The sequence below is a fragment of the Tiliqua scincoides genome, chromosome 2 (assembly GCF_035046505.1).
Source record: "Tiliqua scincoides isolate rTilSci1 chromosome 2, rTilSci1.hap2, whole genome shotgun sequence".
Taxonomy (NCBI): Eukaryota; Metazoa; Chordata; class Lepidosauria; order Squamata; family Scincidae; genus Tiliqua; species Tiliqua scincoides.
Genome location: NC_089822.1, coordinates 212,081,211 through 212,105,109, shown reverse-complemented (window position 1 = coordinate 212,105,109; position 23,899 = coordinate 212,081,211). Strand labels below are relative to the sequence as shown.

At 43.5% G+C, this 23,899-nt stretch overlaps 1 protein-coding gene across 1 annotated transcript in view; it reads right to left on the bottom strand.

Annotated features, from left to right (window-relative positions):
• Positions 1-2,204: 2,204 nt before the first annotated feature.
• Positions 2,205-23,899, bottom strand: part of SLC6A11 (solute carrier family 6 member 11) — a 143,463-nt gene continuing 121,768 nt past the window's right edge. Inside the window, exons 10-14 of the mRNA XM_066613372.1 lie at positions 22,885-23,022; positions 10,987-11,089; positions 9,751-9,851; positions 3,761-3,931; positions 2,205-2,424 (exon numbers count right to left, since the gene is read on the bottom strand). Of these exons, the coding sequence (XP_066469469.1) occupies positions 2,272-2,424; positions 3,761-3,931; positions 9,751-9,851; positions 10,987-11,089; positions 22,885-23,022 (666 nt within the window). The 3' untranslated portion in view covers positions 2,205-2,271. The remainder of the gene's footprint in view (positions 2,425-3,760; positions 3,932-9,750; positions 9,852-10,986; positions 11,090-22,884; positions 23,023-23,899) is intronic.

The window sequence follows — 23,899 nt, the reverse complement described above, 5'->3', positions numbered from 1 at the left end:
TGCACCACAGAGTGCAGCCTGGCTGCCGCTGCCAATGGTGAAAGGCAGTGGCCAAAGCCAGGCAACAGCAGCCAGTAAGTCAGCAGGGGAGGTTGCTGCACAGCAGGTGGAATGGGGCTGGGGGGAGGGCCGAATGGGGTAAGGACAAGGGTGGTGGTGTTGAGGGTGGTTATTTGCAGCAGCAGCTTTGCCGATATCCTATCTGCCTTCCTGGCCTCAATCCGCCTATCCAGGTCTACTCAGACTTGTGTCATCAAAATAGCTGGCTCAGGTCTGAATAGACCCATTAGGGTAGCAGAATCTTACCCAGAGGCAATAGGACAAATGTTTCCTGGAGGAGACCACTGTGACTGCCCCCCCCCCCCGCAGGATGCCACACATGCTCTGGTGGTGCAGCTGCATCAATGGGGGAGTGTTTAGATAGAATTGGGCTAATAATATGGCATAGTTATCCCTTCAAATAGTCTTGCCTGGTCATACCCACCATCATAGAGATTAGAGAGTGGTGGATGTTCCCATTAAACTATTAAGGCATGCATGCTTATGGATGAATAGGAAGTTCTAATCTATTTTAATTATTATGAGTATTAAACCAGATGGTAGCCATTTTAGGTGAAATTATAAAGAGTAAGGTGGGGTTGAAGTATCATATAAATTCTACTTACTAACACTGTCACAGTCAGTGTTGTGAAGGACACCTGCTTTCAGTAGCTTTTAGAGAGTACTGTAGTCTGGTTACATGATCAACTGCCATCCAATTACACTCTCTCCTTGAGTTTCACATGCACAAACTCATACATATTTCTCTGTGAAAATGCCAAGACCAGACTCTGAAATATTTTACGCAGTCATCAGGGTCAACCAAAGACAGATAAAATGTGAATGTCTAAAACAAATCCATGAAGCAGCACCTGTGACTCTATTAAGGTTACTAATATATGAATATCTCTTTTATATATAAAACGTTTCTATAGTGAATTACAGAAACAGTAATACTTCAGCAGTGACTTCTTTCTACTGCATATCTGTGTGTTGTAAGCAGGTCAGGAATGGCAAGAGTTTAAGAGGTGTATGTGTTTCCATTTTGATCCAGGAAAAGGACTTGCTGGACCCTAAAAGTAAAAAAATACAACCTTGTAATCCTGATTGAGACATCAGTACATGATAGACACCCTCAGAACCGCTACTAGTCAAAAAACTCTGTGATGTTGATACATACACACAACTTTTTTTTTGGTACAGAAAATCCCACGATATATCACAAGGTGCTTTTGAAACTCCTGCAAGCTTCAAAAGTAGCTCCCATGAGATGAGGGTGAATGTTCTGTTCAAGGAACCAAGTGCAATGCTCAGCTAGTCACACTTTTATCAAGACTGGGTCAATGGAAACAGGCCCAGAATGTTGCTCACAAAGGCACTGCCTCCAACCTCATCCAAGCAGGCTTACCAAATGTCAAAGTTCAACTAGGCAGTTAGTTCACACTTCTATCATTCCCTCCCACAAGGCCCAATCCTATCCAACTTTCAAGCACTGATGGAGCCCCAATGCAGTAACATTCTTGCCTTGAGGAGGCCTCCATAACTGCCTCCCCCCAACTGCAGGATGCAGCACACGCCCTGCTATCATGGCTGCATTAGTACTGGAAAGTTGGATAGGATTGGACCCCCAGAATAGAAGCTTAAGGGCTGAAGACTAATGTTAGTGTTTAAATTCAGTGACATCTGGCAAATTGAACCAATAGAAAATAGATTTAGATTGACACCCATGGGCATTGTCAGGCCCAAATTCTGAAAGCTACATATTGAAAAAGAACTACACATCCAAAGACAATTCCCTTAGATATTAACATAAGGACACTGTGATCCCCTTTATATACATACAGTAGAAGCTGAAATGGTCTGAAATGCTTACAAATTAGGAAGTGTATAGCTATACAACATCATGCCTTAAAAAAAGAAAATTGAAGTATAAAAGTTTTACAACACATTATACAGGTCCTTCTAGGGTCTATACAACACTTACCGGATTCACCATATTACAAATCAACACTAACAAACAATTCTATTTTTTTTTCCTTTTTGTATGTGTGTGTGTGTATATATATATATAATAGTTACTTATATAATAATTGAAAAAATCACTTTTAAACAAGTTCACTTTAAAATTAACTTGTTAATGAATTTGTGCAAAACAAGCCAGCCTCTAAAATTAAGTGTATTTATTTATTTACTCATTTATTTATACAAAATAAAAATCAAAAGAAAGTTCTTTCAGAAGTGTGTCTCTTTTTCTGTGATGGCTGAAATGTTACCATCACCTTTCAGTTTGGCATCACAGTCATTAGCTGTAGCAGTATATGTAATTGCTCCCAGCTTCCCTCTCATTTTCAGGTCTGGGCTGGCCACAATTAGCTTCCTGAATTTCTGAAAAATGAAGAAAATGCAAGATTAGCTATCTATGCGACTGAGAGCACAATCCTAACTTGCACTGGAACAGGTAGGCTAAGTGGCCTGCGCTGTATACAACAGAAGGTAGGTGCCAGCTGGTGGGCAACTCTGTCTAAGAGGATATTTTCCCCTTTACCCAGAGCAAAGTCCAGCCAGCCCTATGCACTTGTGATATCGTGGGCACAAATTTGAGCAACTGTGTAACACTGTTTGGGCCAGGGACAGGGGTTGGGATTCGGCATACACTGCTGCAGACAATCCCCCCCGGGCCTAGTCTACCTCCCAGTTCTTCCATACCACCCCCACCCAAAAACACCCCCTTCCCGTTCTGGCCTCCCGTCACCATTTCCCACCCCTTGTGCTGGTCTGCTTCGGCCAGCACAAACTCACTGGCACAGAATCTGGATTCAGTCTTTGGCAATTGGTGTGGCCTCTGCACCAGCCTCCCTGACACACGAGGTGATACAAATGTGCCTTAAAATGGTCAGAGGCTGGCAACAGTTCAAGGCCAACACAAGGGACCTACACTGGCCTAAGCCTGTCTGGAATGCTCTGTGAAACACACTATCCTACATATAGTAGGGAGTATATATGTATATACATATATAGTATATATTTATTCTACCTATAGTACATACAACATATAGTATGTTACATCTAGTACCAGGGGAACCGGAAGCAGGGCATTTCCCCTTAAGCAGAATAGCCTGCTCCAATGGTGCCACAGCGATTGTGGCACTGCCGCTGCCAAGGGGCTTTTTTACTTACCTGGGAGACACTGCTGGCTTCCTGTAGGGTCCTTGAGGCTTGCAGCCCCCTCTAATCTCCTCCGTGGCTTGTTCACAAAACCCTTATCTCTGATCTAAAGCTACTTCTGATTTTGCCCGGGAAACAGGAAGTAGCTTTAGATAAGAGATAAGAGCTTTCTACAGCAGCTGCGGAAGAGATCAGAGGGGGCTGTGAGCCACCAGGACTCTGTAGGAGACAGTACTGCCCCCCCTGGTAAGTAAAAAAGTTATTGGCAGTAGTAGCGCTGCGATCTCTGTGGCATCACTGCTGCTCCCCTCCCCATCACTTACCTGGTTCCCAACTCCTCTGATGGAATTTCTGAACCATTGATCTTGTACGTCACATCCAGGTTGTAACTCATGAGTAAATATATACTTGCAACTCAATTTGACTTTCCATAAGGCGCAATACATTTCCCTTGTCACCTGTCAGCTTATTATTTTCACGACCCACCAACAATTAGGTCGTGACACCCTGATGGATTGCAACCCACAGTTTGGGAAACACTTGTATAATGTCTCACCTCTATGAGGGTTCCTTCTGTTTTCCACAATTTTACACAGATCCACAAAGGAATGCAAACCATGGAGGAGAGAGCCATCATCCACCCTATGCCATAGCCCCAATCTGGGTACGTATACACATTGTTGTACTTTAAAGGCTTGTATTTCACCAGGAAAAAGATGAATATTCCCTGAAATAAAGAGCAACAGATTATCTTTTCTTCAAGAAATGAATAACTGCTCAGGCAGAAATTCTCCTCAATGCACTAAAATGCTATGGTAATAATACTGCCAGGGAGGTTCCCATTCAGATACCATTGTTGTTACAGTACTGCCTGCAAAACACTAGGGGCAATGTACTGTCCTGGAGGAAGATGACTCAGAGCCTACCTGTCTCATATCTTTACTCTTGTCCTCTTTGACCCATGGGATGCATCTCTACCTGGCTTGCTTCCTTCTCCTCTTCTCTCTCTCCCTCCTCCTGATCTCCTAAGGTGCAAGACTTCTCTCCAAGAGCTGTGAACAGCTCCAAGAGCTGTGAAGAGCCACGCTGAGTCCACCATGCCATAAGATCTCACACACCCATGCAAGGGGAATAAATAGCTTTAGGATTCCCAAGTAAAGCATTTTTCTTTGAAACCTTCTTCCTGTTTCTGTTTTACTCTTAGCAGCAAACTAGTGGGGGAAGGTGAGAAGCAGTCAGAAAAAGGACCTGCCATTATGTGACTGCTTATAACCCTTTCCCAAAAGGCTCCAGATGTGCTCCCAATTCCAGGTGCAGGTAACCACCTTTAAAACAGTCTGGGCTGGAGATATTTGAAGCACCACCTGCTCACTGCTTTTAATCCCTGGGAAGGCCCTGCACCACACCCCTTTTACATTGAAAATACAATTGGTGACTATGCTTTCAGAGGGGCCCTGTCCTTCAAGAGCTACTTTCTGAGGTGGGGTTGCAATGAAAAGGGAGAGCTAGAGTAAATTTAGGGTGTGAGGGAAATTCCACATGGTTCCTCGGATTCCAGCTCTTAATCAGTATTTTATTTTGTCAGCTGTGCAAGAAGAAAAGCCTGAAATGATAGCATAAAACTGCTCCAATAATAACTACAAGAGTGCCTGTAATACCATATAAAGTGACAGGCACTTGGTAAACATGGTGCATCATGATATGGGAGCTAACATGCCATCACTTTTGAACAAATCACCATGGAGCCATGGTTTGACTGTATCATATTGCCCATTTCCCACCCAGTTCTGTTATCATATCTTCAATGTGTGAGAATGATAGAATGTTAGAATGGGAAGGGATCTTGGAGGTCATCTAGTTCAACCCTGTGCTCCATGCAGGTAACTGTTACAGCATCTGTTACAGGTAGCTGTCCAGGTTTTGCTTGAAAATCTCCAACAAGAGAGTCCAGAACTCATGAGACTCACAACTGCAATCTAAAACGTTTTTTAAATCTTCCTTATTTCTACACTAAATCGACTCCCCTATAGTTTCAATTCATTGATTCTAATTCTGCGCCCAAAAGCCACAGAGAGTAAATCCACTCCTCCTTCCACATGACAGCACTTCAAATACTTACAAATCTGAAGACAGACATATCTATCAGGGCCAGGAAGGGGGTGGTTCTGGTGGCAGCAGTGCACACCAGTATCCTATGCCTTGTCCTGCCTTCGATTCCCTGACCCAGGTCCATGTGTACTTGTGGCAGCTCTATTGCTTGCACAGGTTCAAATAGCTCCAGCTTGCCTGTCTGGGCTTATCCTGGGGAACGGGAACAAATGTTTCCTTATCCTGAGGAGGCCGCCAGAGGCCGAAATGCCCCTGTGGAATTGCGCCATACTGGTGAAGCTGAAATGCTGCGTGGGGAGTTGAGTAGGATTGGGCTGAAACTCTTTTAACCATTTGTCAAAGGACCTGGTTTCCAGATCGCTCACCATTTTAGTTGTCCTCCTGTGATTCACATGCTATGAACCCATTTTGCCAATGTCCTTCTTAAAATTTGTTGACCAGATCTGGATGCAGTAGTACAAGTGAATTCTGACAGTGCAGAACAGGGTGAATCTATTAGTTATTGTGATCTGAATTCTATGCCTCTGTCATTGCAGCCCAATATTGCATTAGCCTTTTCTTTTACAGCCTAACACTGCTGCCTTATTCTGCTTGTGGTCCACAGGGATGCGATATTGCAGCTGAGCCTTACAGCCCAATCCTAATCTGGGCTAGAGCCAGCGCAAATGTGCCAAAAGGCATGTTTGCAACAACTTACGAGTAGTAGTAGTAGTAACTTTATTGTCATTGTCAGTCGCAGAGTCAGAGTGGCTCCTTGGTTTTCTGAGGAGCTGCAGATGATGAAGCGGCATAGCAGACGTCTAGAGCGTCAGTGGCGAAAGACTCGTACCGAATCTGACCGTACACAGGCTAGGGTCCAGTTGAGAGCCTATTCTAAGGCGGTGGTGGCAGCTAAGAGGGCGCACCTCTCTGCCACCATTGCATCTGCAGAGAACCGTCCAGCTGAGCTCTTTTGTGTGGTCTGTAGCCTTTTACATCTGGCCCCCCCTACCGGTGGGGAGGAGCACACGGAAGCTCGCTGTGACAAGTTTGCAAGACACTTTGCAGAGAAGGTTGATCAGATTCGGCATGACTTGGACGCTGCTGTGGGCATGTCTAGTGATGTCCCTGGGGCACCTGTCTATCCTGCTATTTGGGATTCTTTTCAGCTTGTAGAGCCTGAGGATGTGGACAGGATTCTCTGGAGTGTGAGACCTGCTGCTTGCCCACTCAACCCGTGCCCAGCATGGTTAATTAGGGCTGCCCGGGAAGGGCTGGCCGAGTGGACGGGGAGGATGGTGAAATCATCTCTGAGGGAGGGGGTGCTCCCGCCTGCCTTGAAGCAGGTGATGGTTTGCCCCCTCCTGAAGAAGCCCTCCCTGGATCCCACTAATTTAAATAACCTTTGGCCGGTCTCGAACATCCCATTCCTGGGCAAGGTGATTGAGCAGGTGGTGGCGTCCCAGCTTCAGAGGGTTCTGGAGGAAACGGATTATCTGGACCCATGCCAATCTGGCTTCAGGCTGGGGTTCGGGATGGAGACTGCCTTGGTCGCCTTGGTGGATGACCTTCGCCGGGGGATGGACAGGGGGAGTGCAACCCTGTTAGTCCTGCTGGACCTCTTGGCAGCTTTCAACACCATCGACCATGGTGTCCTTCTGGGCCGGCTGGCTGGGTTGGGGCTTGGAGGCACTGTTTTGAAGTGGTTCTGCTCCTTCCTAGCTGACAGATCCCAGAAGGTGGTGCTGGGGGATGCCTGTTCGGCACCCCGACCTCTTAGGTTTGGGGTGCCGCAGGGTTCCATCTTATCCCCCATGCTTTTTAACATCTACATGAAGCCACTGGGAGAGGTCATCCGGGGGTTTGGAGTGGGTTGCCATCAGTATGCTGATGACACAACAACAACAGTATTTATATACCACTTGAAAAAGTGCCTCTTAACCAGTTAGCAGAGGTGGATAAAGCACCCAGCTTTATCTCTCCTTTCCCCCTGATTCTGAGGAGGTGGTTGGGGTCCTGGATCGCTGTATGGAGGCGGTTAGGGGCTGGATGTGGGTGAACAAGCTGAAATTAAATCCGGATAAGACAGAGGTGCTCTTGGTTTGGAAAGCCACAGCTCGGGTGCTGGACTATCGTCCTGCTCTGAATGGGGTTGCACTCCCTCTGAAGGAGCAGGTCCGCAGCTTGGGGGTTCTCCTGGATCCACAGCTGCTCCTGGAGTCCCAGGTGGCGGCAGTGGCCAGTGGAGCCTTTGCTCAGCTTCGGCTGATTCACCAGCTGCGACCGTACCTGAGCTGCGCGGACCTGGCCACAGTAACCCATGCCCTAGTGACATCTAGATTAGATTATTGCAATGCGCTCTACGTGGGGCGGCTTTTGAAGATGGTCTGGAAATTACAACTAGTACAGAACGCGGCTGCTGTGTGGTTGCTGGGGCACGTCTGTTTGACTCTGTCGAGCCGCTGCTCCAGCGGCTGCACTGGCTGCTGGTTCTGTTCCAGGCCCAATTCAAGGTGCTAGTTTTGATTTTTAAAGCCCTTTACAGCTTGGGTTCAGGGTATTTGAGGGACCGCCTCTTTCCCTACAATCCTGCCCGTGCTCTTAGATCATCTGGGGGGCCCCTTTTGACTGTGCTGCCACTAAGTGATGTGAGAGGGGCGGCAGCCAGTAAGAGGGCCTTCTCGGTGGTGGCCCCCGAACTGTGGAATACCCTCCCCTTAGAACTGAGAACTGCTCCCTTGTTGTTAATGTTTCGGCGTGGACTGAAGACCTTTTTATTTCAAAAAGATTTTAATTGTTGACAGGCTGGCTGGCGTTCTTGCTTCTTATATAAAAATCCACAGGGTTTGTTTGTTTTTAGATTTTTTAATTATTGTAAATTGTTTAATTGTTTTTCATGTTGTACTTTTAAATTGTAAGCCGCCTTGTGTGCCCGTTGGGCAAAAAGGTGGGGTATAAATTAATAAAATAATAAATAATAATAATTGTGCTACAGCACAACGAAATTTACGCACCTTTGAGATACAAGCATAAATATATACTACAATTCCAACAATCACACTCTACACACTCACCCACACATTCTATACAACATGCATCATAATATAAAAACAGTATTACAGACCATAATGCCCAGAAGCATGGTAACAACTATATCGCCTTATTCAACATAATTATGGCTGTGGGATTAAAACTGTTCAGGAATCGTGTGGTGCTGCTCTAATAGTTCTGTATCGTCTACCCAAAGGCAACAGTTCAAAGAACTGATGCGCCAGATGGAAGGGGTCTCTCAGAATACTATGTGACTTCTGCAGACAGGGAGATGCATAGATGTCCTCCAAAGCTGGTAGATGAAGGTTGATGATGTGCTGCGCAATCTTAATAATTCTCTGCAGAGCTTTTTTGTCCCCTGCAGAGCAATTTCCGAACCACACCAAGATATCATAGGTTAGGACACTCTCAATGGTGCAACGATAGTAAGACACAAGCAGCAGCTGTGACAAATTTAACCTCCCAAGCTTCCCCAGAAAATATAACTGCTTTTGTGCCTTTTTTATCAACATGCTGGTGTTAATAGTCCATGAGAGGTCCTCTCTTTTGAGTAAGGAGCACTGGCAGGAAGGCTAGTGCAGAATCTCAACACATGGCCACCAGCACTGGTAAAAGCAGGACTGAGTGATGTAGGGGCAGAGAGAGGGTGTACTGGAGATAGGGGAGGGGTGTTTCGGGGCAGAGGGAGGGTGAAGAGGGAGCAGTTTAGGACTGGGAGGGGCAGGGATGGCAGAAGAGGCCTCTTTCTTATCCTAGGCCCTGTCCTGGGCCTAAAAGCCCTAAATGGGACTACACTGACATGTGCCTGCAATTCTGCAGGTGCAGATCTGAGTAATCCCACTGGGCAGGCTAGGGTTCAACACAGGGTAAGGGAACTAATGTTCCCTTACCATGCGGAGACCTCCATCCTGCTCGATTTCAGTGCTGGATACGGCATGAGCCTGGTGGCCTGGCTGCACCAGTACTGGATAGGATTGGCTGTTAATCTGAAATTGTTCCAGTGACTTTGATCAGATTGGTTGAGAATACATAGGTTGTAAAATCCCTTAACAGACTCCTTCATAATATTGTGAAGGACAATACCCATTTCCAAGGAACTCATGATTTTAAAGGAAAAATGAAGAAACACTGGACAGTACTGATTCTGAAATAACAAAACCAAGCAACTAAACAAATAAAAACAAACAGATAGGAAATAAGCTAAATCAGCTGATGAGATAATTTTTTTCTTAAGGAAATATTCAACTATTTGGTTATTTGAGAGCTATGTTTCCTTTAAAAACACACGTGCTATATACTTCTATGTTAACTTGTTTCTGCAAAATAATTTCAACAAAACATCTTGGGGAAGGCTTCGCCAAGAATTCACGGATTACTCTAGCATTTAATCACACTTTTATTACTTACAGCACAAATGCCAGGAGTGAGTAACATCCAACACCATTTGATTAATGCCAGTGGCCTATAACCAATCATATCTTCAATGTTGTCATAAAAACGATTGCTTCCTGTATAAGACAAGTATGATATATAATTAATATCTAAGAAGTAAGTGTATATGACACTAAGGGCACAATCCTAACCCATTTTCCCACACTGACATAAGGTCAATGCAACTTTGAGGTAAGGGAACAAACATTGCCATACCTTGAGGCGGCCTCCATAACTGCCCCCCAGCTGCAGGATGCAGCACACGCCCCACTGGCACAGCTATGCCAGTGCTGGAAAGTTGGTTAGGATTGCGTCCTAAAGGTCTAGCTTCTGTCCTGTGCCTATGGATCTGAAGAGGTAAGCAACATAACCATTCATGCTGCCATTCTTAGGCTATTTCTAAGCTCTACAATTGCCAAGGAAAGCTGGAAATGTGAACCAAGTGTACTTGGTTCAGCATCATCAGTGCCAAAAGGGAGATAGCCACACACAAGGACCTTGCTTAGGTCCCCTGCACCTGCCCTGAAAAGGGGAAATAATGTTTTATTGGTCAAATACCATCATGTATGGCTTATGTTGCATGAAATACCCTTGTAGACTGACTCTGTAAAAATGTGCATCTAACTATAGAAACTGAACACCAACAAATTTCTAGTTCCAAAAGAAGGCTTTGCATCCAGGTACTGGTTCTTAGGGCAGTGCCACATATTGCAGTGAACTGGGAGGAGGAGAAGTGCCAATGTGCTGTGTTCCTTCTGATCATGCTCCTGTTGAAACTTTTGAAAATGGGCTTGTGGTGTTGGGACATGCAAGGTGCAGACATGGAACTAGCATATGCATCTTATCCTTGCTTGCATTTTCCCTTGCCACAATGAAATAATGTATGAAACTTCTCTAACAGCTTCATCCTATGTATGTAAATCCTGCTGAGTTCAATAGGACTTCCAGGTAAGTGTGTATAAGATTATAGCCCAAGAATTATTCCCATGGGTGCCTATATGTGAATAAGATGAATCAGAAGGGGTCATCCATACAACTTGTCATATTAGAGTACTGTGGACCAGACTGATCTTGAATCCCAGCCTCGGTTCACAAGATACATGTTCTTGTATCTTGCATGGTGGATTATGCAGATCACTTTAAGACCCATACTAAAAAAAGCATAATGTGATTTCAGAATTAGCCGCAATGGAACAGTAATTGCTGACTCACCATAAAACCAGCCGATGCAAATACATTCAAATATAGCAACAAAAAGAAGGCACATTCCACTGGCTGCATAGGAGTCAAATAGCTGGAAAACATACATTCCACCCTGAAAGAGAAATCATTAAAAACGTAAGAAATGGTACAGGCCAGGCAGAGAGCAATATTTTGCAATTGAAATAAGGGTTTTTTTTTTTCCCCTCCAGCTGAAGACACACTGAAGTCTTAACCTGATGGGTTTTTTTCAGAAGCATTCTAGCTTTTTTCTTTTTCAAATGAGTTGAGTTGAGTGCTTGTAGTGCATGTAGTTAAGTGTCTGAGGCTGCCATCCTATCCACACTTACATGGGAGTAAGCCCCATTGAACATAATGGGACTTACTTCTGAAAAGACATGTATAGAATTAGGTTCTAAAGGACTTTTCAGCATACATTGCATTTTAGCCAGCATTTAGCCAGACAGTTAAGTTTTAAACTATCATCATTCCCAAGCCTTATGGGAAGAATTTGAATTAAAAAGTGAACAAAAAGAAGTCCTACTGTACATGTAGGATTAGATTAAGTGCTTCACTCCCATGTTACTAAAGGCAGCAACACTAGAGAATAAAGTTCTTGCACTTTATTAGCCTTTTATTACTGCACATTTCCATGAACATAGTAAACATCTGGAATGGAAGGAGAAAGACAAGCAGATATATATGTAGTATTTTACTTAAAGTTATGATGATTAAGCACTAAGCACATCCCTCTTTCAAAATGTGTTTCCAATTGCATCCTATTTTCAGCTTCACTATTCAAGTTCCAAATCACTGAGAACACTTTTAGTCTCTGAAGCACCGTGTATGAATATTCAGATTTCTTCAATTGCTTATTACATGAGTAAGTATAAAGCCACAGATAATCTTCTGAGATAACAGAATCTACAAGAGTCAGTTCCAGGTGGAATATTGTCATAAATGGGAAAAATCTGAATGTAACCCATGTAACCCCTAGCAGATGTGCTAGTCCCACATCTTGCTTACATGGATAGCCTTCTTAAAACAGGCAAGTACAAAAACTTCAGACAGGATTTTCAGACACAGCTGTGAGAGAGTAGCATGTATGGCAACAAATGTGGTGATACTCTAAATCTCCCCAGTCAGAAGCAAAAGATGAGTAATCTCCACCAGTAATTCAAACCAGAAACATTCACTGGCACACTAACCATTTCTCTTCTGAGCAAATCACTGAGGCCATCTTAAGAGCTGACCTAGTTCCAGGTACTGCAATAGCATACTGAAGATAAACTTCAATGCATAACAACACTTTCACCACTAGTTTAAAATGCTCCCAAGAAATTACAGGAGAGCATATTGTCAACAGGAGTTTCTTCAAGCTAAGTGTAGCTCTTTGGGAATTTCTGGAACGGCTTCTGAAGGAGCCTTAGCATGATGGAATATAGCACAACAGTGCCATTTGGTGGCCCATGATACATACTGCAGTCTTGATCGGCACTGTGGAACACATACTGAGAACATACATTGAACTCTTTCAAGCAGTAGCAGGTATTTTTTGGGATAGCCTATCAAAAATGGCTGTGTATGCATAAAAGCGTTAAAGTCAGTCAGATTTTGTGGCTCTATTCTGAGCAATGGACTAGGGCAGTGTTTCTCAAACTGTCGGTCGGGACCCACTAGGTGAGTCGCGAGCCAATTTCAGGTGGATCCCCATTCATTTCAATATTTTATTTTTAATATACAGACTTGATGGTACCATGGTATGACTGCATTTGGGGAAAATGTGACAGATCTGTACTTTTATCAGGCTACTTGGGATCATTAGAAAAGGTATTGAGAACAAAATGGCTAATATTATGATGCTGTTGTACAAAGCAACTGTTACCCTGCACATGCCCAATCTCGTCTGATCTTAGAAGGTAAGCAGGGTCAGGCCTGGTTAGTACTTGGATGGGAGACCACCTGGGAATACTGGGTGCTGTAGGCTTATACCATAGTCTTTCGAGACTGAAGGTTGCCAACCAACCAATCGATGGTAAGGCCACACCTGGAGTATTGTGTCCAGTTCTGGTCGCCGCATCTCAAAAAAGTCATAGTGGAAATGGAAAAGGTGCAAAAGAGAGCAACTAAGATGATTACAGGGCTGGGGCACCTTCCTTATGAGGAAAGGCTACGGTGTTTGGGCCTCTTCAGCCTAGAAAAGAGACGCCTGAGGGGGGACATGATTGAGACATACAAAATTATGCAGGGGATGGACAGAGTGGATAGGGAGATGCTCTTTACACTCTCACATAACACCAGAACCAGGGGACATCCACTAAAATTGAGTGTTGGGAGAGTTAGGACAGACAAAAGAAAATATTTCTTTATTCAGCGTATGGTTGGTCTGTGGAACTCCTTGCCACAGGATGTGGTGACAGCATCTGGCCTGGATGCCTTTAAAAGGGGATTGGACAAGTTTCTGGAGGAAAAATCCATTACGGGTTACAAACCATGATGTGTTTGTGCAACCTCCTGATTGTAGAAATGGACTATGTCAGAATTCCAGTGCAAGGGAGGGCACCAGGATGAAGGTCTCTTGTTATCTGGTGTGCTCCCTGGGGCATCTGGTGGGCCGTTGTGAGATACAGGAAGCTGGACTCAATGGGCCTATGGCCTGATCCAGTGGGGCTGTTCTTAACAATGATAGTAAATGGGAATTACTCCTGGCTAAGTGCAGGTAGGATTGTTGTTAAAAAGTCTCCTGCTTGATATCACTTCTGGTCAGCAGCCAACATCAAGTAGCACTGCCAACCTAAGTTTCAGGTAAATCCAAAGACTCATTTTCATTCAGATTGCATTGGACTCTGCAACTCTTAGAAGAGTAGCACACTTATATAGGAACAAGATTCATTTGTTTCAAAAGAACATAGCATAGGAGGTAGAAATTAGTTCACATTTCTGGACTGTACTTTTGAATCTCCTGTGAGTTTCCTATGTTACTTCACTATGTAGGGAGTAGCTTTAGGAGGCATTTTATAGCATTAACAAACATGCTTACACTCTGTATGGAAATCATATGCCCAAAGAATTGAAGCTAACTATAAAATGTGATATATGCATAAAACTCTCCAATTATTATTATTATCTTGTTTTCCTTTGGGGAAAAAAGGGCTGGCATGCTTCACTTACAGCCCAATCTTACCTAACTCCCCACCTGGTGATGCAGCTGTGCCAACATGATGTCAGCTGCAAACTGCAGGTGTGTGTGGCCTCTGGAGGCCTCCTCAGGGCAAAGGAACATTTGTTCCCTTCTCCCAGGGAAGGCTCCTGCTGGCCCAGTGGATCCACTCAGACCTGTGCCAGTGATATCACTAGCACAACCCCAAGTGGATCTGAGAAGGTGGACTGAGCCCAGGAAGGGGATAAGAATTCATCGAATGCCACTGCTGCTGAACCCATTCCCTTCCCAGGCTCCATCTGCCCACCTCTCCAAGCCATTCCCTACCCATTCCACCCCCCATGCAGTGGCATACATCAGGTGTCCATTGCCACAAAGAGCTGGTCGCTTGCTGCTTCTAGCAGCAGCCAGCCTATGTGCTCTGGCATGTCCTGCCAGAATGTTGCCAGAATTTTTGTTCCTGCCCCATAGGTTTGGGCTGCTAAAAACATCCTGCTGGATAAGGAGGTGAAATGCCTGTCTTTTCCATCATGCTGTTTCACACAGTGGTTCACCAACTGACTCTAGCTTTAATAGATTTTTCAGGATGAATGGCATGGTCTAAACTAAAACTCAAAGCTAGAGAGATTTTAATGCTAAAAAACTAAAAACTAAACCAAAACTCTAATAGAAGTGAAAAGCAAAAAAATAAAACTGAGAATGGAAGCTAAAAATAAGAGGTAAAAGCTGACACTAGAGACTATGACAAAAAAAACTGAAGCTAAAAAAAAGTAAAACTACTGAAGCCAATGATCAAAACTAGCACCTTACATTTCACCCACAACTTTGTTGGGCTTTCCTCAGAGGCTACAGTAACTTCCTCAGGCCCTAGAATGCAGTGCACACAGTTCTTATATAGGTTGTAACTAATTGCCCACTGGGTTAGGTACATGGTTATCAGCTGTTGGCCCCAGCTGGTTCCTAACTCTTTGTGTAACATTCTTTAGGGCTGGTATCCACGCATTACTTATTCTCATGGTTTCTTATTCATGTTGTTTTGGTGCCTGCATATTGGAGAGCCCAATCCTGTGCTCGGTGGCATGGCTCTGTGCCACTGACCACAGTCGCAAATGTGCCATAAGGCACGTTTACGGGACTTACCACTGGGCTCCTGCACATGCTAACCGAGCACCAGCCAGTGCTGGGCTAGTGCCGGGTAGTCACCCAGCTCCCGCAGCTCAGCGGTCTCCCAGACCGCAGACCAGGGGCACGGTAGGCGAGGGAGGGGGCAGGGAGGAGGCATTTCGGGGAGGGAGGAAGCTGGCGGGGGCAGAGAGAGGGCGGACGGGAGGCGTGCTGAGGGAGGGAGGGAGGAGGATCCACAAGCTCCACCCTGCAGGATCCAGGGTGCTTGAGTAGGCCTGTGCGCTCTACATGAGCACCTTTACCCATTGCAGGGCTGCTTACCTTACTCAGGGGAAGGCCAAGGCGCCTCCTGCAGTAGCACGGGAGGCGCTGGATTCAGCAGCAGCCCTCCTCAGTGCCGCCAAGCCTGGGCACCCCGGGTAGCTCAGGATTGGGCTACCCATTGCTTCTCTATACATGTGTGTATAATAATGGATAGAGTTTGCCAATACTTCAATGTGTTCAAAATCCACCTTATGTCCTGTAGCCACTGCGCATTCCGCAACTGCTGATTTTTCAGTTTGGTTTAAATTAAAATGTCTTTCAAGTTCCTTCATTTGGGTTTGTATGTTCTTTTTCTTAGTGCCAATGAACACCTTCCCACAACGTGGCATTTGGTATACCCCTGCCTGTGGATCTCTGACATGACTCTGGGAAGCCTACAAGCAGGAAAAAAATGTGTAGTTCTCCTGCCAGTGCTCCTGGCAACTGATATTCAGAGGCATGCTGCTGTTAAACTTAGAACTAGTACATAGTCATCATGATTAGCAGCCACTGATAGTCCTGACTTGCCTTAGTCCAATCCCCCCTATCATGAAACTGTTGTTATCATGAAACTGTTGTTTCATGTGAGTTTTTATTTTCTCTTGCATTGGTATTAGAATTAATTGGGGCTCCTCAGGTGTAAAAGATTCAGGTGAGGATGGTTGTATTCATTAGTAAAGAAGATAAAAACCCTTAGAGAAGGGAACTTTTTTGTCTTCCTGGTGGAAGAGACCTAACAGAGAGTTAGCCTCCCTCTGGCTGTGTGAGTACATGAGAGAAGTTAATTTGAGCTAGTCAGTAAAAGAGTTAGACTGCATTAGGGTTTTATCTTTTCTTTGTAGTTTTGTCAGCAAGTTCACAAAAAGGGTTCTGCCTTGGGGGAGTCCTGCAGCTTTGGGAGCCTCCTGTATGTTTGGATTGTGGGGAAGTTCTATTTTGTTACTTTCCAATATTAGATCTCAATAAACTCTGTTATTCCTTCTTGCCTAGGTCTCATTGAGGTATCTGGAACCACTTTTCTTACAGGAAGAGAAAGGAATTAAGATAACCCATTAAATAGCTTCTGGTGGAAGGAAGAAAGATTTAGCCCAGGGAATCCCTCTAGCAATCTTGAGCTGGTAGCAGTGGGAATACCTAGGGGGTATTCCCCCCAGGGCCCTGACATCCCTTTTAAGGTCATCCAAATTATGACCTTCCCCATATCTTGGGGCAATAAATTACACAGACTCGTTTTGCTTTATGTGATGGAAGAACTCCTTTTGTATAAAGAAGGGCTTCCTTTTGCATATCCTAAATCTCCCACCAGTCAGTTTCATTTGGTGACCTCTGGATGTAGTTTTGTGAGAGAGGGAGAAAAAGGTCTCTGTCCACACCCTGCATAATTTTATGTCTCAATATTTCTATAGCCCATACCATGAAAATATGCTATGATTACTGAAGGAACTTGGTGTCCGTCCACCTGTCCGTCCATCCCCATATGAATGGCAGGAAGGAAGAGGCTTTTGAGAGAGAGCAGTAACCAAGAATGTCCTGAGGCATCTACATAGGTAGAGGTGTTTAAAATGGTGCTATTTTACTCAGAAGTAAGCTGATTGTTTTCAGTAAGAAGTGGACTATAATCCTATCTTACTCATGTAAGATAGTACATGAGTACCTATACTCATACTTACCTATGTATAGGTAAGGTGGGGGTCTGTTAATTTAGTAACATGCAGGGATGTTCCTACTGACTGGATAATGATACCATACACAGACAGGTATCATAATAACAACCCACATCAGTCCCTTCTAGCCACTGTTTTGCCAGATTCCCAGTCCAAGCTCTGCCTGGAGAATTATGCCCACTTTAAGGAAATTAGCTCCCCTTCTTTCCCCCAACAAATGACCCTGGTTCTGCCCTGCAGTCCTGCTGGACTCCAGGGTAGCTTGCCTGTTCAACCTGTAGAGGTCCTCTCTCCTTCCAGCAGCCTCCTACCACTACAGCAGCTCCTTGGTCCTCAGCAGGTCTTGGGCACAGCAGCCACACACCAAACTCCAGTGTCTCCAGCAGTCCATTAGTCACAAAGTCAGAGTATCCAGGGCAAAATCCAAAGTCAATAAACCAAGTCACAGTCCAAGGTCAGATTCCAAAGTAAATCAGTCAGAGTGTCAAAGTCCATAAGCCAAGTCACAGTCTGAGGTCAGATTCCAAAGTCAATAAGCCAAGTCAGTCTCCTCTACAACCCACACACCCTTCCTGCCTCAGGTACTCCTTATATCCCTGAGGGCCCTATTGCCTTCAAGTGGCTGCAGCTGTGCAGCACACTCTGCTGGATGCCTGGGCCTTACCCTTAAAGGGGCCACTGCTGACACCACATCTACCTCCTCACCAGATCTTCCTGGATTCCAATACTGACACCCATCAGTTCTGTGCTTTTATAATGCAGCACTACCTATGTAGCTACATTGCAACACCCAAAAATAAAGGAATTGGGCCCTTCTTCCCACTGATAGCTGCACCACCTCACCTTTTGCTGCTGGTGATGTTAAAAACCACTTAAAATTCATATACCGTATTAAATCAGAGTCGTATTTTGATAAGCACATGCTAGGAACTCAAACGCTGTTTACAAAGAACAGGTTATGTCCTAAAATTGTACAAAGTCAATTCCAAATGCTTCATAGAAACATCATTCTGAATTAGAAGCATAACTTATATTTTTATGGAAACTTTGGTAAACTTCTTATAATAAGAAAGTTGACATCCTTTCTCCAGAAAACAAGAGAACACATGTCAATGCAATGAAGTTAAGCCGTATATCATTCAACTTTAAAACTTGTTACGCTTTTCTGTGTATTAAGCATCAAGTGAAAAAAACAAACAAGACATTCTTCAATCTTATTCAAATAGGAAATACTGTAGAAGAGATGCAACTAACAATCAGAGATCACCTCCTTTTTCCCAGGCACTGAAGATTATATATGCCAAATTAATTGCCATCAAGTCTGTCAGAATGTTCCTTGTTAATATTAAAGAGCATCACTAGGGAGGTACTTGATCAGGAATCAAGCAATATCAAATATGTTGAAATTCAGTGGTATTAACACTAGCATTTACTGCATTTTCATCTTCTTTCTCCTCTTGAGTCTCTCTCAAATTTCTCCCATTTAATGAGTAACTTAAATTTAAACTGAGTAGAATATGGAAAGGCTTCTACATGACATACTTTGCATAATATCCAAAATCATCTATTAATGGTCATTCGTTCAACCCTTCTCAATTTTTCTTCCCAACTAAACACTCTTGAGCCTCCCAAATCAATAATTAGCTTTATAGCAATAACCAATTCAGTTAGCAGTACAGTTTTAAGTGTTTACATTCTAAAGCACAAACTAGGGTGCACTTACACAGCAAAACTCGTAATTAACACTGGATAATGGACATCTAAAGCACTATCACTTCATCACATTTGCAGAAAAATTCCACAAGGATTAAATGTTTTATATTCTTATGGAAGCTTTTGTAAAATTCCACAAGGATTAACTTGTTTTCTTCTAACAGCCCGAGACATGCTAGTACGTGCAACACATCTACCTTTACTGTATATACAGGCAGGCCCCAATATCCATGGATCCCATATCCACAGTTTCAATTATCTGCAGATATGGGACCCCCACCCTTGGGTAGTCATTACTTTTGTTTTTGCACTGACAAAACAATTCAGTCAGTGTTTTCTTCCTTTAACTTGCTTAAACAGAAGACTTGATGTGCAGGCAATTAGCCTGCCACTAGAGGGAGTGCAGGCAATAGCCTGCAAGTGGAGTCTTCTGTTTAAGCCATTTCTGCCCAATGGTGCATATACACAACAGGGACCAAATGTGTACCCCTGTGGACCAGGCAAAAATGGGTTAAGCAAGTTAAATGAAGAAATACCCGAGCTGCCATCATGACAATGCAAAAACAAAGGTAATGGGTGTGCAGGGGGGAGGCTTATTGTAGATAGGGGATCCCACACCTCCCATATGGCCATTACCTTTGTTCTTGCATCAGCAAGATGGCAGCATGGGCATTTCTTCCTTAAACTTGCTTAAACTGAAGACTCCATGTGCAGGCTATTGCCTGCACTCCCTCTAGTGGCAGGCTGATTACCTGCACGTCGAGTTTTCAGTTTAAGGAAGTTAAAGAAGGAAACACCCGTGAACGCAAAAAGAAAGATATTGGCCATGTGGGGGGGTGTATATGTGTGTGCGGGGGCTTCTATTTTTATAGCGTCCCCCATATCAGTGGTTTATGTACCCATGGAAGGTTTGAGGAATGGATTGCCCATGGAAACGGGGGAATGTTAGGATTTGTAATTTATGACTAGTTATTTATATCTTATTACTAATAAGTTATTAGTAAAGTATCTACTGATGGAAAGGACTTAATAGACTTGCAGAAAATATTTTTTTAATTCATTGATTCATCTGTTTTCATCACTGTTTTCAACTGGGGAACTATATCCACTTCTCCTACCTATTACTTAGTGATTATGCATCCAATCTGTATGAAATTTCCAGCTGTCCAAAAACCTTTCTAAGGCATCACTCTGTTTTTGCACATCAGAGTTCACATGAACTGTAACAGCTGCAGTCAAGCCTTCATAAGAACAAGCTCCTCAAAATGCTGGGAAATGAGAAATAAATGGAGTGCCATGGAGGATGATGAATACCAGAAAGAATTTCAAATGAATAGCTTCAGAGAAGTCAGTAAACCCCCCTCCCCCCAACTAAACCCAAGACAAATGCAACCTTGCAAACTCAGTAATAGGACAGTATCAAGATAATGGATGAAATCAGATGCAGAAAATACTCAATAATCAAACCTCAAAAAGACTTGGACAATAAAATACTGTATTGAAATGTAATAAAATGATTTCACAGGCCATCAAGCATTTTGATGTCTTAAAAGTTATACATTTTGGTATATTTGGGGTGCTGATTCTAAAAAAGGCATCCATTTTGCCCTGTCATGTCTAGTTTCAGTGACATAACATAGCCTCATTAGTGAATAGTTCAAGCAGCTTCTATATGAGGAAGCCTATGCCATGGTTTAGTCTCTGAAACTAGACGTAATAGGGCAATACGGATGTCATTTTTTGGAATCAGCACCCCAAATTCATAAAAAATCACCATAAATTTTGGGAAAAAGTTTTTCTGGACTTAAATTCACATGCCTCTTTTTTTGCAGAATGCTAAAATGTGTAAGTGACAAACAGATTCAGAGAAACTGTGATGAACTAAAAAAAAAGCAAAACATCTGGAAAAAAACAATCTTTTGCAGAAAGCACAAGTGCAAAACTGCAGTCTATTTCTCCCCTTCCTTACTATGGCAAATGGATGACAGAATGAAGAGAACATGAATTGTCTCTGTATTTTGTATTTCTGAACATTTCAGTTTTTGTTGCTCTGTTGTCACATGATTTGTGTTACTATGTCTTAAGACATCCTATCAAGTTCTTGAGACACTTCAGCTAGAATGTGACTAAAGTGAAGAATAAAGGTTTTATGTTGTCAATTTCTTCATTGTGTGCTCTCTCTCTCCCCACTCTGTCCTAGCTGCACCAGGCTGTAGGAGTCAAAATTGAGGGGACAAAGTGGTTATCAACTCTAAAATGGATTGTTTTTCTTTTGAGCCTGGTCTGTGGTCATTATATTTGACTCAGGATGTGATAATGAAGTAAGTCTTGCTCATTGAGTTTTAGCATTCGTTCTGAAAGACATCTATACATCTATGGCAGTGGTTCTCACACATTTAGCACTGGGACCCACTTTTTAGAATGAGAATCAGTCAGGACCCACCCAAAGTGATGTCATGACCGGAAGTTACATAATCAAGCAGGAACATTTTTAACAATCCTAGGCTGCAAGCCTACCCACACTTACCCAGGAGTAAGTCCCATTTACTATCATTGTTTACTATCATTGTTACAAGCATATACTGTACATAGCAACCTATTAAAAGTATAGATGTGTAACGTTTCCTCAAATGCAGTCATGTATCATGGTAGCATCAAGTCTAATGTATTAAAAATAAAATATTGAAATGAGTGGGGACCCACCTGAAAATGGCTCACCACCCACCTGGTGGGTCCTGACCCACAGTTTGAGAAACACTGGTCTATGGGGTATATGAGACAGGAGTGATCTCTTATCCCTGTGCCAGTCTTTTCCTTGAAGAAAACATGCACAGATGCCTGCTGCCAGGATTTACTGACTGACGGGGAATGCTGCAGCTGCTATTTTCAGTAGCGTAGCTAGGGGTAGGAGCAGAGCTAACTGGGTGACACTCTGTAATGGAAGATCAGAAGATCATCAGGTGGATGATGTGGTATTGACAGCAATTCCATGTTTTGACAGCTGTTTGACCGCTCTGGGAAGGGCAGGGCTGGCTCCACAGCTGTAATCAATCAAGGCCAATGGAGACCTGGATGGACACCTGAGCTTCATTTGACCTTGATGGGACTTTGAATGAGCTAAGGAGGTAGTTCACAGATGAGCTGCATTTGGACTTAACAAGGGGCTGCAGGTTAAAAGGCAGCTTCAGAAGGAGCAAAGCTACCAGACCAAAGGCTACCCTGACCCAGAGGGAACCAGACCAAGAGGGCTACCTGACCCATACCTAAGGGAGAAGGGGCCTGACAGGACTCTGCTGGAGGACACAAGAGAGGACTGCCAGGACCCTGCTGAAGGAGACACTCTGCTGGAGAGGACACTGCTGGAGAGGAGGGACTCTGCTGCAGACGACTGAATTGGGAAGACTGGACTGTGCTTTGGAAATTAGACTGTGGACTTGGACTGGAGGCTTCAGACCTTTATCCACTGAGTTAAGTGGAGTTTTGGGGAGGGAAAGCCTCTGGACAAGAGGACTTGCAGGGAGTGTCTGTGTAGCAATAAATTCTTGTTAATTGCTCAACTGATAAGGAGTTCTGTTCATTTCTTTGCACACCACAGCTGTTCTCGGAAAAGGAGGGTGTTAATTAGCCACAAAGTGGGCATTAGAAGGGAGTTGGAATATTTGGACGGGACAAATTGGCATAGTCGGCAGGATTGGGAAAATCGGATAGGACACACTCTCAGGACAGTGGTGAGCCCTTCTGCAGGGTTCCTCAAGCCTCTGTAAGAGTAAAAAAAAAGCAACTGGAAACCACTTTCTGTTTTCAATTGTGAAAGATAAAAAACACCTTGATCAGCCCCTTCCCCCTTCCCCTGCCCCTATGGAGTAGAGTGGGTTATAAATGAATCAAACAGAGGGCAACAGTGTTTTTGGCTGATAGCTCTGGAAGCAAATAAATCTATCTTACCTCTGTTAACATTATTAGACCAATGAAGTATGATACAATTGAAAGAGCAAGAATCAACAATTCTCTTCTGTAGCCCCTCCGGAAAACTTTGGGGTACATATCCACCACGGCTGTCACAAGACTCTCCACACACACAAACTGAAGAAACACAGGCAAAAATACATACAAAATGATCTGTAGCTTCTATAGCATTTTCTGGTGCATAATATAAGCTACAGTTCTTGTTATCATATATAGCCTATGCCAACATTTCTCAATATTTGATCCCCACCAAACCCTTTGCATGGTCCACCTATTGGAAGTACCACCAGAAATAACTGGTGATTATGTCTAGCATTTATAGGGTGGTTTTAAGCAGATATAATTCTTATAACGTAGGCCAGTATTATCTTATAAGAAATACTTTCATTCTAACCCATATTGTAGACAGGGGTCTGAGGCTGAGAGAAAGTGGTTTGCCTAAGGTCACCTAGTAAGGTGAAATGTGAATAGGCAATTTTCTGACATGTAGGTAATTACATTAGCCACTATACTACATCAGCTTGAAAGTAAGATTGCTCAGTGTTCATGAAATTTGTCCGACAGCAGCAGTAAGTAGCAGTAAACTACCACAAACCTGCTACATTTAGTTAAATTCTATTAACATTTTTAATATTAAGGTCCACATTTTCTTCCCTGGAGCAGTTTCAAACATAAACTCTTCAAAGTAATAGCTTCAGGCAGCCATTTTCAACCTTTTTCAGCTCACGGCACACTGTCCTGTTGGCAACCTTCAGTCTCAAAAGACTATCGTATCGCACTCTGAATGGTGGTTCTGGAACAGTGTCTAGTGTGGCTGAAAAAGCCACGGCACACTGACAAGGCACTAAAATTGTCAAGGCACACTACCAGTTTTTTACTTACATTAAATCACTACATTACAATTAATTGTTAATATAATTAATACAATTATATTATTACATGACAAAAAAACTCACAAGGAGCTTGGAGAAGAAAGGATATGTGATTGTGAAAA